At 59.4% G+C, this 14,887-nt stretch overlaps 5 protein-coding genes across 5 annotated transcripts in view; all 5 read left to right on the forward strand.

The window, feature by feature from the left end:
• Positions 1 to 893, forward strand: part of LMXM_19_1351 (phosphatidic acid phosphatase protein-like protein) — a gene marked incomplete at both ends in the record, with an annotated part of 1,096 nt that extends 203 nt beyond the window's left edge. The window contains one exon of the mRNA XM_003874264.1: positions 4 to 893. Within this exon, the coding sequence (XP_003874313.1) occupies positions 4 to 893 (890 nt within the window). The remainder of the gene's footprint in view (positions 1 to 3) is intronic.
• Positions 894 to 2,052: 1,159 nt separating this feature from the next.
• Positions 2,053 to 2,535, forward strand: LMXM_19_1360 (hypothetical protein, unknown function; the record flags this gene model as incomplete). The annotated part of the gene is made up of 1 exon (XM_003874265.1): positions 2,053 to 2,535. The coding sequence occupies one exon, from the start codon at positions 2,053 to 2,055 to the stop codon at positions 2,533 to 2,535; it is 483 nt and encodes a 160-aa protein (XP_003874314.1).
• Positions 2,536 to 4,273: 1,738 nt separating this feature from the next.
• LMXM_19_1365 (conserved hypothetical protein) lies at positions 4,274 to 4,648 on the forward strand (the record flags this gene model as incomplete). The annotated part of the gene is made up of 1 exon (XM_003874266.1): positions 4,274 to 4,648. The coding sequence occupies one exon, from the start codon at positions 4,274 to 4,276 to the stop codon at positions 4,646 to 4,648; it is 375 nt and encodes a 124-aa protein (XP_003874315.1).
• Positions 4,649 to 6,862: 2,214 nt separating this feature from the next.
• On the forward strand, positions 6,863 to 9,088 carry LMXM_19_1370 (conserved hypothetical protein; the record flags this gene model as incomplete). The annotated part of the gene is made up of 1 exon (XM_003874267.1): positions 6,863 to 9,088. One exon carries the CDS (start codon positions 6,863 to 6,865, stop codon positions 9,086 to 9,088), a length of 2,226 nt encoding a protein of 741 aa, XP_003874316.1.
• A 3,304-nt stretch (positions 9,089 to 12,392) lies between these two features.
• LMXM_19_1380 (putative cation transporter) lies at positions 12,393 to 14,231 on the forward strand (the record flags this gene model as incomplete). Its single annotated transcript, XM_003874268.1, has 1 exon — positions 12,393 to 14,231. The coding sequence occupies one exon, from the start codon at positions 12,393 to 12,395 to the stop codon at positions 14,229 to 14,231; it is 1,839 nt and encodes a 612-aa protein (XP_003874317.1).
• Positions 14,232 to 14,887: the final 656 nt, after the last annotated feature.

Here is a 14,887-nt window from a genome sequence, read left to right on the forward strand (position 1 = left end):
CTGACGCCGGCACAAGCGNCGAGGGCAGCGAGTACGCAGATGTCGACACTGTAGCGAACGCGAGGCAGCTGCGTGTCCGCGACATGCAGACTGGTCGTGGACTGGTGTATCCGTGGCTGCGTGCACAGCTCTGGTCTGTTGGAATGGAGTCCTGCGTGACAGCGGTGCTCAAACTGTACGCCGGCCGGCTTCGGCCGGACTACCTGAGCCGGCTCAAGGCAGCTGGGTACACGAGCTCGATGTCGCATCTGCCCGACCCGCAGACGAACCCTGACTACTACTGCGCCCTCATGGATGCCCACCCGGCGCTGAAGGAGGGCCGGCTATCTTTTCCATCCGGGCACAGCAGCACGTCCTTTGCGGTGTGCACAGTTCTCTCTCTCTTCTTCGTCGCCCATCTGCGGCCATTCGCGCGGCACGCCAGCTTTACCCGGCTTATTATTTGCCTGTTGCCGATCTCTGTATCGCTCGTGTGTGCGGTGAGCCGCACGCGCGACAACAAGCACCATTTTTCTGACATCGTCGCCGGGTCGCTGATCGGGGCCGTCTCCGCCTTTCTGTCGTTCCACGGTACCTTTCGGCAGGTGGGCGGAGCGACTGGCATCTACTTTGCCCGCACCGCGATGGACATCGAGTATGATCAGTTGCGCGAGTGGAAATCACCTGGCGCCAGCGAAGGCAGCAGTGCTGGCGTGGAGATCTCTAGTCCTGGCGGCAGCAGTATGAACTACCAATCGACTAACAAGAGGGAAGAAGGCCCGCGCTGTAGGTCTGCGTCGCCGATAAACAGGATGAGCGACGCTGTCGTGACCATCAACGACTCGGTACGGAGGCCGACAGGGCTGACGGAACGGCGGCTGAACGAGGACCCGGCGGCCGTTCCGTGGATCTAGCCTGCACATTGATGTGTGCCCGTCGTCATGCCACGTGAGAGCTTGCGCCGGCGGTCACTGTTCCCGCTAGCGCGGCCCAACGAACAGAATCGCCGGCAACGGATGCAAGCACGCACACGCGCAACATACAGACGTGAAGCAACGACAGCGGCTGGTGTACAAGAGAGGAAGAGGAGGGGGGGCGTGGCGAGAGCGCTTCAAGGTATCGTCGCAACACTGAGAAGGGCATGAGACGCAGCCGCTACTGGAACAACGCGAGACAGACCCTAGCGCGAACAGCGAGCATGTCGCCCGCGGACGGAGACAGAGGGCCTCCGCGCAATGTTGATGAGGAGAGAGGGATGGGCGAACAGGCGATCCGGTGCGGGCAGCGACAGAGAAGCACAAAGGAAAACGGGAAAGCGCTCGTCTCTGTGTGTGTGTCGCCGTGTGTAGGTATAATATATATATGTATGTATATGTGTATATGTGTATATATATATGTGTGTGTATATATACATGTGTATTTGTATATGTATGTATATGTAGTGTACGCCCACAAGACGTGCCTGTGCGTATCATGGCGTTTTTTCTTTTTGCGAGGGCAATGCCTGTCATGTCTGCATGTGTAATGGCGTGCACTCAAGCCGCGCACCTGCCTCGGCTCGGACTAGACGCGAAGGGGACAAGAAGCTCCTGCACGTGCACCTGTGTCACCGTATGTACCCTCACGGCGTTGAAGGCGTACGAATGCGTTTGGTATGTGCTCCTAACACGTTTTTTTTTTGTGCGGTCGTGGGCTTGTGTGCATGTTGGGGTGCGTGCCTCCTCTCAGCGGACCTTCCCTTCCGCTGTCTCGGGGTAGAGTCGCCTCAATCCTCGACAAGCGGCCACATCATGTACACTCCACAAAGACAGACAGACACCCATGATGTGGACTATGGGGAAGCACTTTTCAGCGTCTCCTCTCGTGTCGTGTCTCTATCACTTTGCCTGTCATGGTAATCTCCGCATCATGCCGCGGCGCCGCTGTCTGTCTGTATGAGCTGCCCTCGTCCCTCCCCCTCACCCATCCAACACCACTACCCCCGCCAAACACACACACACACACACACATGCCTCCACTTGTCGATGTTCATCCTCCCACTCGCACCACGGCGAACTCCGTCACCCCACCTAGATGAACGGAAGCGCTCATACACACAATCGCATAGGCACGTCGTACATAAGCCATTCTCCCTTTTCTGCGTTGTCTGCGCGTTCGACTTCGTTATTCTATGTCTGTTTGTGGCGGTTTTACAGCCCCAAGTCGCCGGAGACGGACACCTCACATGCCCACACGTTGTCGGGCTGCGCACGTCCATCTTGTACGAAGCAGATCGCCACGTGCTGCACAATGGCATCTCGAGCAAGCCTTTTATCCCTGGCGTGCGTTGGGATAGCCATCGTGATTCTCCTAGTGTGCGCACAGTCTGTCGTTGCACAAGGCGACGAGCCCAGCGCTGCCTTCTCGCAACAAGGAGCGCCTGAGTCCGAGAAGGACCAGCACCTGCTGCGCCTGGTGGTCATCCTCCTTCCAGTCATGTTCGTGTTATGGTTCATTCTGTGCATCATCTTAGCGTATATCTACATTTGTGTGTGCCCCAAGTATTACGCCAAGTAGGGAAGCCTCGAAGGGCAGAGCTACGAGTCTGTGATGACGGCGCGGCATCCCAGCCCTTTGTTTTCTTGCTGCCGTGAGCTTTCTGGCGAACTCACGACCGGTCTTACCCCCCTTTCTTCGCAGACCCCTCCCCCGTGGGGAGGAAGGCGCCATCCTGTATCTCTGTGTGTGTGTGTGTGTTGGCGGTACTGTTTGCTTGGCTTCCGATGTCACTGTCTCTACCACGCCAGGCACTCTCTTCTCTCTCGTTCTCCCCACCCCCACCCCACCTTCCTTTTGCTTTTCTTTCACCCTTGCTCTCCAGCGCTTGCGATGCGTGAAACAAAGCGGAAAGACGGCATGCACATGTCTATGCGTACATATGTATGTATGCATATGTGTATATCTATATAAATGCGTATATGTGTATATACGTATGTGTATTTTACTCTGAAGGAGGCCGGCCGGTCTTTTGCCTTTTTTTTCTCTCTACGGGGGGCACCACTTCGTTGTCTACCATGTGCACAGCTTTACCATTCCTTTCTCTTGTTCTGTAATCGATATATCACACCCCCCCCCATCTCCGTCCCCGACTCTCTCTCTGCCTCTGTGTGTGTGTGTGTGTGTGTGCACACGTGGCTTCTATGAAGGCGAAACCTTTTCTACTCCAAAGGGAGGGACGAACGGTTGAGGGCTTCAAAGTGTGAGTGCGGCGTACCCCCAAAGTGAGCGTCCTAACTGCGAGTCTCGAACCTTCGCTCACGAAGAATGGATCGAGGCCATGCGATCGCCTCATCCTCGTCCTGCCGTCCCTCCCCCTCCACCCCCTCACTGCGCCTTTTCGCCTGTACGGAAACAATACCTTGGCCGCCTCCCCCCCCCGCCAGTTGCAGGACGCACGTGTGCTTGTGTACGCGTTTTGCACCTTGGGAATTTGCCGAGCCACACGCACTCATCAGCTCCCTTGGCCCCTCTCTGCTTTTCCTCCATGGTTACCTAGATCGCTGTTCTCGTGTTCACCCACTGCGCCGCTTTGCTTGTCCTTCCGACGGACATGCACACATGTATACGATGGTGAAGGCGTGCCATGGGCAGTGAAATGCTGCCGACTATAGGCCCCGCCATCCCTCTCCCCCTCACGTCCTCCTCTCCCTCCCAACCCAGCAAGCGAGTGCGTCGGTCCGTGCGAAACATATGATTTTCTTTCGCTTCCGTTATTTCTTCCTCCTATTTCCCTGTGCACGGTTGGCTCCGAACACAACGGTGCGGCGAGATCGGAGGACGACGGCGTTTTGTTGCTGTCGTCCAGTGGCAGCGGAGACCTCTGCGCCACCCGACAACGTTACTGCAGGCCTCCGCCCTCTTTGAGAGAGGGCCCCAGCGACCTTACGCGGACCATTCTCTCTCGTGATTTCCACTCTCCGTGTCTTCAGAGCAAGTCCCCTCCGCCATCCGACCCCGCTCATGTCCCCACCCGGTGAAACGGGTGGCCCCGCACACCCGCCGGCACACACACACGCACCGCCCAGAGGTCCGATCGGCTGCAACGAATATGCTGACTCGCGTGTGGCCTCGGTGTAACTCACCGGCCCTCACCGTGGCGAGGGAAAGGGAGTACTCGCAGCCAAGCATGCCGACCTTGTAACGCCTACCTCATCCTATCTCTCCCTCTCTCTGCTCTCTTACAGGTCAGTGCGTGAGCCCCGCGACGGAAAGCGCCGGTACATCTTTACAGACGCCGCCCACCCACCCCCCGATAATGTTCGGCCGTCGCGTCTTTGCGAGCGCACCGCTCCCACGCCATATGTGGGCGAAGATGCACATCCAAAACGCGGCCCAAGCGCAGCGCATCCTGCCCTCCTTGGCCCCCTTGGTCTCGTCTCTGGGTCGCAGCACCAACGTTTTGAACAGTCAGGCGCTCGCGCAGGCGCGTGACGGCATGGCCTCCGATTCAAGTGCCACGTCTCTGGAGGAACTCTCTGTGCGCTACCTCTCCGGCTCGCTCACGACGGTGAGCTCCATCGTCTTTGGGCCAGTAAAGTTTACATTATCGGTCAGCACACCACTCGTCAGCTTTCTAGAGTTGCTGGAGCAAATGAGAATTAAGCTCATGCAGGGACGGACTGAGGTGTGAGCCCGGAGAGCCCCGCGTCGGCTCCCCGCGTCGCCTCGCCTCCCACCTGACTCTCCCTCTCGCTTTGCCCAAGCACCCTTGCGATGTGCGGAAGAATGAGGGAAGTGCGCCGGGCTGACGAGGACTAGTCCCGGGGTACGCGCAAGCATGCATGCGTGTGTGTATGCGTGCACACATTCTCTTTTTCTACGTCTGTTCGCGTGATCCCTGGTGACGGAGGTACACGCCGCACAGTGCGTGGTATCCCAGGGCCCAGTGCACTGACCTTATTCCACGGGGAGCTAAGCAGCACCCCTTCTTCCCTCTCTCCTATCCCTGCCAACTGCAGACCCGCCTCTGCTGGTGACAGGGCCCATCCACCTATGGCGTAGGGTGTGTCAGAGCGATGCGTCGCTGCTGATGTCGGCGGTAAAGGCGCTGGACGGCGTTGCGTTGGAGCCGCCTGCGACAGCGAGCGCGTCTGTGCCATCCGCCTAATGAGCGATGTGCCCGCGTGGCTCCGACCCCATCTCACCCGGACCCTCACACTGCCCACTGGCGTGGGGCGCCTTAGCCCCTCTGCGGGGACGGCACCGCGTGGCACCCGCCACAATGGGAGCGGCCGTGAGGCGACCTGCGGGGCAGAGTGTGAGGCCGGCGCTGTGCTCCGATGGCGGAGTCGGCACATTGCTCCGACGTGTGTCTGCTGCTGCCTCGCACCACGCGGGTGAGGCCTGTGACAGCGACCGGGTGGAGCTGCGGAGTGGCGTTGGGCCTCGTGTTGCATGGCAGAGAGAGAGATGAAGGCACATGGCGAAGACGTCTTTTTCGTGGCTGCCGATGCATCACGAGAAAGGGGCCGTTTTGCAAGGGGGGTGGAGGAGAAAGATGCTTGGCCCTTGGGTTGGGCGTGCGTGCGCGTTCGTGTTTCATGATTTCCCCACCACCACCACTACAAAACGACAAAATACGAACGTCGTGGGTGTTCCCCACACGGTAAAGCACATCTTTACGCTGTCGGCTGTCACGATGCTGTGCGTGTGTGTGGGGGGTGTTTAAGATGCGTAAGCTCTCACAGAGTTGTTTGTTGTTTTTTGGCATTCCCCCTTTACGTCTTCTCTCGTAGTACGCGACGCCTTGTCTTGGCTCGCTCTCTATCTTGTGTGTGCGTGTGTGGTCTGTGCGTGTGCACCCCATGGCTTCATGATAGGATACGGCCCATGCGACCTCCCCACTGTTGCTGGATGTGGTCATAACCGTAGACGCTTTTCTCTTCTCTCTCCTGCCCTCTCTCCCTCTCGCTCTGTTAGCCGAGCAAGAGATCTGGGCTGGATGCGGAGAGGCAGAGAGGTGTGTGTGTGTGTGGTGTGGTGTGCTAGCGCACTTGCTGGTGTGGCATGCGTTTTGGTGCGTGCGTGTGATGCCCATGGGCTCAAAGAAAATGGAGACGCCGAAAGCGAGAGCGACATCACGCAACGGCTACAAGAGCATGGCTGTGTAGCGTAACATTCCTGGCGGCTCATCGTGAGATGTCAGAGATACCTTCACGAAATGGAAAGTAACGGGCGAGCTGCTTACACGAGTTTCGATCAGAGGGACGGGGGCAACGAGTGGCAGCGCCGCACCACAATGGTCTCCGCCCCTGTTTCTCGCGTTTCTTTGCTCGTACATTTGTCTTTCCCACCACCTTTCCTCTACGATTTCCGATCTTGTCTGCAGCACCCTTGACTCCAACCCCTTCATATTGCCCCTGCTGTTCTGAGCACACCATTAACCCCATTGCGTCAGTCGTCGTTGTGGAGGAACCTCTTCCCCAACCAACACACAAAACGCTACCACCACCACCACTACTACTACTGTGACATAGATTGGGTGTCCCCTGTGTGCATCTCTCTCTCTCGATTGGCTGCCGCCGTTGTTCTTCTGGTCGTTGTCTTCCTCGCGTTCTTTTCTGCTCCCTCTTGCCTGTGAGACTAGACCAACCCTTCTCGCCCTCCCTCGCATCCTCTCCCCCTGACCTCTGTCCCTCGCCCCACCCACCCCTACTCACCCCGCTGCTTTCTTCTTTAAGTCTTTTTTGGTTGTTGTTTGTCGTTCCGCTCGTGCTTCTCCCTCGCATCCTCTCCCCCTCTAAGTGTGTGGGTGGGTGCGTGGGTGTGAGGGAAGGGGAGAGAGGAGGACACCAGCGCACGCATCTCAACCCAGGCACACGCGCATACACCCAAACCATCCGTCATGGCTTCCTCCACCCAGCTCATGTCACACTCCGAGCGTGACGGCTCGGAAGGTAGTGTACCATATCCTCATCGCGTTGAGGGGACTCTCGTTTCGGAGCTCAGCACGCTTTGCCGGCTGCGCGACTTCTACGAGCAGCACACCTTCGATACACAAGGGCCGTATGCAGAGTTGTTTGAGGTTCTCCTGTCATCATGCAAACACGTGGTCGACATCAACGTGGAGCTCGTTCACCACATCAAGGCTCAGGCGAACCAGCAGCAGCGGCAGCAGGTCACCTGTGACGTTCTCTGTGGTGAAACGGCACTGCAGCGTGCTGACATCAAACACCTTCGCGCTTCACTTGCGCATCTGTCTGCCCACGGAGCAAGTGGAGAAGCAGCTGTGGTCAAGTGCGAAGATGACGATGCTCGGCTTGGCAGCGGACCAGCAGCCTCGTCGCATGCTTTTCCGAAAAAAGAAACAGCGACACCAGAGTGTTGTCAGAACATTTCCCAAAGAAGCCCCGCGGCGTCCCTGGCACCACAGCGCAGTACAGGTGCTCCTGCCCCTTCCTCGGCCGCAGCCGGCCTTGAGCGATCATCGTTCTCTACCCCATCAGCTTCCTTTGTAGGGCCCGTTTCGAAAGCGCGCGCCACCGTGACCTTCACCCCCACACAAGTCCCAGCACACCCAATCAACTCTCTGGCTCACTCCTCGCCCTCTGACCATGCCAGTAGGGGCGCATGGGCAGCAGAGATGGAGCGCCGCACGGACGCCATGCAGGGCCGCCTGGCTACCGTACTCGTGGATGACCATTTGTCTTCTGCGCGACACGACGAAGAGCAGCAGAAGCAGCAGCAGTCATCTACTGCCTTGTCTACGCCCTCGGAAGCAAGGAAGCACCTCGCCGAGGACGCGGTTGAGAGCCGCCTTGAGCACTTGACGCGTCGCCTTGCTGCGGTGGACCAGCGCGTGCACCAGCAGCAGCGGATATGGGAGGAGGAGGATGACGTTGGCAGCAGGAGCCCGCCATCATCACCAGTAGCGGCTTCAGGAACGGCAGGCGAGAGTGAATTTCCCCATCCATGTATGACTGTGGCTGGACATGCTCGGTCGAACCCCCAGGAGTCCAGTCAACGCCAAGGAACCTCTGTCGCCTCGCCCGTCAGCGCTTGGACACCACCGGCGCTACTTGTGCGTTGGATTGACAATCGGCTCCGTCGACGGGAAGCGGAGTGGAAAAGGGTGCTTGAAGACGTGCAGGACGCGATTCTTCTTGATACTACCGTCGATGGACAGACGCTGCGTCCGACAGTACATGCGGCAGGTCAGCAGGAGGCACATGTGAACCGAGGGACTCCCCAGGAAAGAGTCTCCGAGGGCAACGGAGGCGCTGAAGCTGGCGTGACTCCAAGCTGCCGCGGTGACTTTGTGGGTGCCATCCGAGCTATTCTTTCTTCTCAGGCCACGGAGCTGTACAAGCAAATTGTCGCCGAATCCACACGACAAGTCCAACGCACCGACGAAGAGCTGCATGATTTGCGCTCCAGGCTGGAGGCACTCGAGGTGTACGCACCGCATCGCTACGCCGTCACTGCGCGACCGCCGCTGCTTGGAGTGGAGCTAGAGGACGTCCTCGAGCCGCGCGTCGGAGTGCGGCTGCGCACGGTGTACCATGACTACCTCGCCGACCGCGCTGGACTCAGTGTGGGCGATGTCCTCGTCGGCGTCGGCCACCAATCCATCCAGACACGCGCGCAGCTGTACGTCGTGCTTGGCGAGCTGACACGTGACTACAATGCGCAGTGTTACATACAGATCGAGGCGGGCTTCATGCGGAGCTTTGCCCTCGGTGACGACCACTGCGCTGAATATAATTCACCCCATCGCGAGGCAACGGTAGAAAGAAAAGGTGATGACTATGGACTTGACCAAGAACTTCAACGCGCCCGTTCGGAAGCAGCGGCAGCGGCAGCTGGCGGCACTATCCCTGGCGACGCACGCTCGTCAGCTCGATGGATATATAGGCACTCGTCGCTGAAAGGCCGTGCAGCTATGGCACGCTCGTCTGCCGCCGCCTCGCCCTTCCTCTCCACATTTCATAGTGCCGCCCAGCACAAGGAGAAGCTAGCCCACTATCTGCCCTACTTCGAACTGTGCCTTCACGTTGTCCGTGACGGCCGATTGCATGACGTGACACTTCTGATTCCGCCATGGGAAGCTCTTCGATCGGCGGCGTACTAAGGTGGCTGCCGTCCCCACCCCTCCCCCCACACACACACACACCTTGCTCACTCCCCCGAGCGCTTATGTGGTAGCGAGGCGGCGGGCAGGCGCGCCTGTGTGCGGCCTCGTGAACGCTTTTATTTCTGTTCAAGATACAGCACTGCTCGTTAGAATCGGTGAAGTGTTCCCCACGCGCCTATGAGAGCGCAACCCGCATCAGAAGACGGAGGAGAAAGGTCCCGCGTCAGCGAAACTCTCTCCCTGCTGCCCCGGCGCACCTCATTCGCCGAGGCTGGCGTTGGCGCCACCATAGACACAGGCGGAAGCACACACACACATACAACCTCCTTACCCAAAATTGGAAAAGGAAAACGAGATCGACCACTCGACATGTGTAGGACTTGTTTTTATCATCGTGTTGCTCTGACCGTGCGCGGCATCAAGACAGCGAGGAGCGCGCTTACAACACACCCGCCCACCCACACCCCTTCTCTCCCTTACCTTAAAACCATGAAGCGAAGCGAAGCGAGAGAGAGAAAGAGAGAAAGACGCTCTCCCCTGCACGCCGACTCGCGCCATCTCTCCCTCTCTCCCTCCCTCTCTCTCTCCCTCTCCCTCTCTCGTCAATCTCTCCGTGAAGGGGTCCTTTGTTCGCGGATGTTCTCTTTTTTTTGTGGTTTGGTTCGCGTGTTTCCGCTGAACATGACACGGTGACTCTCTTCACACAGCGGTCACTCGCGACCTGTATTCTTTCCCTCGTGTTTTCTTCTTGTGTCGTTGTATTCTGTGCTCCTGCTCCCCCCATCCACCCACCCCCCTCCTCCTCTACCACCGCCACCAATCACGAAACGGCGACGCACCAACAGCTGTGCGTACATCCTCCGTCGCGCCACACTTTCTCCTGGACCGCTCCCGTCTTTTCTGCCTTCCCCCGATTCTTCCAACGTCATTTTTTGGACGTTCTTGACCATGCACCAGCGACGACGCCTACGCATCCCCAATCCACGCAAGCACCTATCACGCCCGCCTCTCGCACGTCCCGTAGCTGCCGGCATCTGTCTCATACCCATGGACGAGGATGCCGAGCACACAAGACGAGAGGTCGCCAGCCTCGCTCAGTCCCGCACAGGCGCCTGCCCGTGCGTCGGCTTACTGCAAGGGCGGGTGACTAGCAGCGGCACCATGGCGTGCAGATGGTGTGCCGCCTACGACTCTGCTAGCGTGGTGGCACCTCCACCCTACCCCCGCCTGTGTTTGCTGTGAGGGCGGCATAACAGGCGTTGTGCCCAGTATGCTACGCGAGATTCGCAGGTTGCTCGAAGCTCGAAGCGCAGCGCATTTCACGCTGTGGTCTTGCATGCAGTGATGCGGTCACGCACACATCTGCCTCGCGCTCCATGCGCTTCCCCCATCCCGTGTCTACGGCTGCCCCCCCCCCCTTCCCCAGCTGTGTGCCCCTTCAGAACGACAAGCTGTCAGCTCGCTGTGCGCAGACACACGCCAAAACGCAGAGGCCTCCTCCCCTCGACACACCCGCTCCTGCCAGAGGCGGGCGGGTTCAGGAGAGGGTGGAGTCCCCCCGCCGCCACAGACGCACAGCAGCGACCCGCACAGACAGCAACGCCGTCCGGAAGCAGGACCCAGGGCCCGAACGTGCGAGCGCTGCGTGCACCTGCGGTCAAGCACAGCTGGCACACGGTGTATGACATCCAGGAAGACATGCAAGGGGCAGAGGAGCACGAGTGATGGACGGGAAAGGCGCGAGGAGACCCACACCGGCCAGCGCCACAGTGCATGTGCGCGGCATATGCCGCATCCCCTGCATCCGACCGGGTGGGCGGATGCGGCACGGGTGGCGGGAGCATGACGCGGGCGCCCCGACCTGCACCATCGAGCCCGCCAGAGACCCCCATGTGGGGGGACTCCGCACCACGTTACGGCACGCAGCGGCCTGAGGCGAGTCAGGGCGATGCACGGCTCACAGGCCGAGTGCAGCGTCCCAGAGGCCCCTGGCCTGACTCTGGCCAACTCCCCCTTTGACCTCACCCGGCATGCACCTGCAGTGCCCCCACCCCTACTGCCCGCACCGCAGACGCCGCCGCCTCCGCCCTCGAGGACAGGGACCTCGCCGTGGTGCAGCAGGGGCGGGTGAAGTGTCGTTGTGTGCGTATGCGTTGGTTGGCTTGCTTCCGGTAGAATGGCCACGCTGACAAGAGAAGAGAGAACCTGGCATACTTCCTCTGGTGACGGAGGTACACGCCGCACAGTGCGTGGTATCCCAGGGCCCAGTGCACTGACCTTATTCCACGGGGAGCTAAGCAGCGCCCCCTCTCCCCCCTCTCCTATCCCTGCCAACTGCAGACCCGCCTCTGCTGGTGACAGGGCCCATCCACCTACGGCGTAGGGTGTGTCAGAGCGATACGTCGCTGCTGATGTCGGCGGTAAAGGCGCTGGACGGCGTTGCGTTGGAGCCGCCTGCGACAGCGAGCGCGTCTGTGCCATCCGCCTAATGAGCGATGTGCCCGCGTGGCTCCGACCCCATCTCACCCGGACCCTCAGACTGCCCACTGGCGTGGGGCGCCTTAGCCCCTCTGCGGGGACGGCACCGCGTGGCACCCGCCACAATGGGAGCGGCCGTGAGGCGACCTGCGGGGCAGAGTGTGAGGCCGGCGCTGTGCTCCGATGGCGGAGTCGTGCGCATATCTCTGGCGCACGTCAGAGAATGACCGTTTGCAACCAAAGCAAGAATCCTGGCTCATGGGCCTAACTCAACTTGCACACGTTAAGCGATGCATCGCGTATTCGGTTCTTCTCCCTCGTCTTGTGTTTTGCGCATGGATGTTTGTGTGTGCCACCCCCACCCCTCCCGGCGTTACAGTGCTCCTCCGTCTCTCACTCTTGCAGGCGATCACAGGGCACGAGATACGATCAAGGGCCCAGAGAGGGGGAGAAGCGTTCTTTGGATACCGCTCTGCAGCTCCCCTTGCCACCCCAAGCACGGACAGCGGAGCACGCACATACTTACAAGACACGCACACCGTCTCTCCTTTACCCTGCCTGTGTAGAGTTTTCTTTAGCATTTTCTCGATCATCCTGGTTGCCAACGACTGCCTCAGGCAACTGTGTCGTCCTTTCTGTGTGTCTGTTGTGTATGTCCCTGTGGGGGGAGTGAGGGTCTGTGGGTGTGCTTGACTCTCAAGGGGTAACAGCACGCCTCCATCCGCACACGCAACACGACAGTGTCGCGCAGCCTTCCCTTTTCTCCCTCAGTCTTTATCGCCCTCGTGTCGCTGTACTGGAGTGGATGCGTCGCTTTTTTGCCATGAGACCCTCTGCAGTCGCCAAAACCACCACTGCCGGCGGCACCACCGCCCAACTGCACGCACACAGCCACCGCCATGGCGGCCACGCCCACGCTCACAGCCATGGCAGCATTGAGAAGGGGATTTCAGGCAAGTACTTGCGTCAGTGCCAGATGGTCACCTTGGCAGGTGGGGCCACAAACGTGTTCTTCTGCGTTACGAAACTGTGGATCGGCTCTGCTGGTGGCTCCGTTGCTCTCGTCGCCGACGGTTTCCATTCCCTCACAGACATTCTCGCAGACATCATCTCCTACGTCGCCATCTCGCTTTCCCGCAAGAAGCTGCCGCGCTGCCAGTTTCCGCTAGGCATCGGTCGCCTCGAAACCTCCGGCGCTGTCATTGTGGCGGCAATTCTCTTCTTCGGCGGTGTAGCTCTCCTTGTGCAGTCGCTCGAGCAGTGCTTCGGCGATGTGGTGACCCTGCTGGAGACAGCGGCGCCGACGGGTGGCATTGCTGCCGCCCTCGCGCTCGGCGCCCGCCGTGCGATGGCCGCGTTGTGGGGCAACTCCACGTCGGCAGGGTCCCCACCGGGGCACACCCACGCACACGGGTCGCACAAGCACAGCCACGAGGAAAACCACGGCGGTGGGGATCACCAAGGCCACAGTCACTTTCAGGTGATGATCTACGACGAGGACATTGGAAAGGAGGTGATTCTATGGGCCATGGTCGGCATCGCTACGGCGTCAGTGGTTTGTAAAGAGCTCCTGTTCCGGTGGACACGACGCGTCGGGCTGCGCGCGGGATCGCGGGTCGTGGTGGCCAACGCGTACCACCATCGCGCGGATGCGTGGAGCGGGGGGGTGGCACTGTTTGGTGTAGCTGGGCAGGTGATGGGTCTGCCTGGCGTGGACGGACTTGCTGGTCTTGCCGTGTCGCTATCCATCTGCAAAATCGGCTACGGTATTTTCAAGGACTCCATTCTTGAGTTTTTCGACTACCAGAATGCCGAGGAGGTCAGTGCCATTCGAGAGCAGCTGCAAAAGTTTAACCTCCGCATCGTGCATGGGGTAGATGTGGTCCCGAACCACAAGTCCCAGAACGCGGTAAAGGCGGCGGCCTCCGGAGCAGAAGCTTCGTCAACGAACTCCCCCACCACCGCCTCGAGCTCCGATGAGGACGACACCGTTCACCGCAAGAAGATGCACTTCATCAACGTGTTTCTCGTGCGTCACGGCCACCAGTACGCCGTGCACGTCACGCTGCTCGTCTACGAGAGCGTCTCTGCGCAGCAAATCAAAGAAGCAGCCGACCTGATCACGGCACTGGCTCGTCGCAGTCTGCCGGTTCAGGACACTTTTACGACCCTACTCGTCTGCAGCAACTACACTGAGTCACGAGAAGTATCTCTCGGTGACTCCAATGATAATGGAGCTGACGAAAAAAGCGCAGCTGCCACGTCGAGTGCCGCCACTGCGGCCAACAACCATGGCCATTCCCCCGCAGGGTCCAGTGGCTCGTTCTCACGAGCACACGGTGGCGATGATAGCGCTACCTCGACTCCGCTGATCGCTGCCACAGGTGCCATCATCAACCCGTCGCTCGAGCGGTGCATCGCGTCCCTGCAGGAGTTCCACACGTTCACGGCGCCGATTCGCTACAGCTGGGAGGAGCGCACCATCACTGTCCCCTCGTCGGAGTCGTGCGAGTGCGAGCGCGACATCAGCTCCGTTGCCGAAATGTTCAAGTGCCGCCTCATCAGCGGCGGGACCTCTTCCGCCAAGAAGACCGCCGCAGACTCGGCGGAGGGGTGCGGCCACAGCTGCTCTCACGGCTCACACGCCGACCATTCGCATTAAGCTGGCGTATGAGATGCCAGGTGCGTGTGTGTTGTTGCTGTTTTTCTTCCTGTCTTGTGGAGGAGCGCCGTTTGAGCTCCACCACCGCTGTTCTTGCCTCCGTCTCCTCCTTTGGATATCAGTTAACTCAGCGGGAAGCAGAACTGAAAGCGTCTGCGGTATCGCCTTCACGTATCCTCCCCCTCCTCCTCTTCCCCCTTTGTGGAGCAGATTAGGGCAAGCTGCCCGTTTCCAGGCAACAACAGTGTGTGTGTGTGTGTGTGTGTGTGTGTGTGTGTCTATTGTTTAGCAGTGGTAGTGATGGTGGTGGCAGATGACTTCTCCTTGTGGCGAGTTACAGTGCCATATCTTGGGGACCAACAAGCACAGTTGACATGGCGGGAACAGCGGAGGGTTGCGGAGCAGATATCGCCTTGGGACGCGCATCTATCAGGCCGTCACCGCTTATAAGTGCTCTCTATTATATCTTGTCTTACATCTAAATGGATATTTATGCAAAACATCGAAAAGGACCCTTTTTCCCGTATTGTCGTGGGGCTCTGTGTGGCGCACCCACGACGTCAGTTCTCGGGGTGCAGCGTTGTCATCTGTGGCGCGTGAAAGTGACCTGTCCCCCCCCTCCCCCCTCCCCTCACTCCATCATCTCTCCTTTACGC

Source organism: Leishmania mexicana, chromosome 19 (assembly GCF_000234665.1).
Source record: "Leishmania mexicana MHOM/GT/2001/U1103 complete genome, chromosome 19".
Lineage (NCBI taxonomy): Eukaryota > Euglenozoa > Kinetoplastea > Trypanosomatida > Trypanosomatidae > Leishmania > Leishmania mexicana.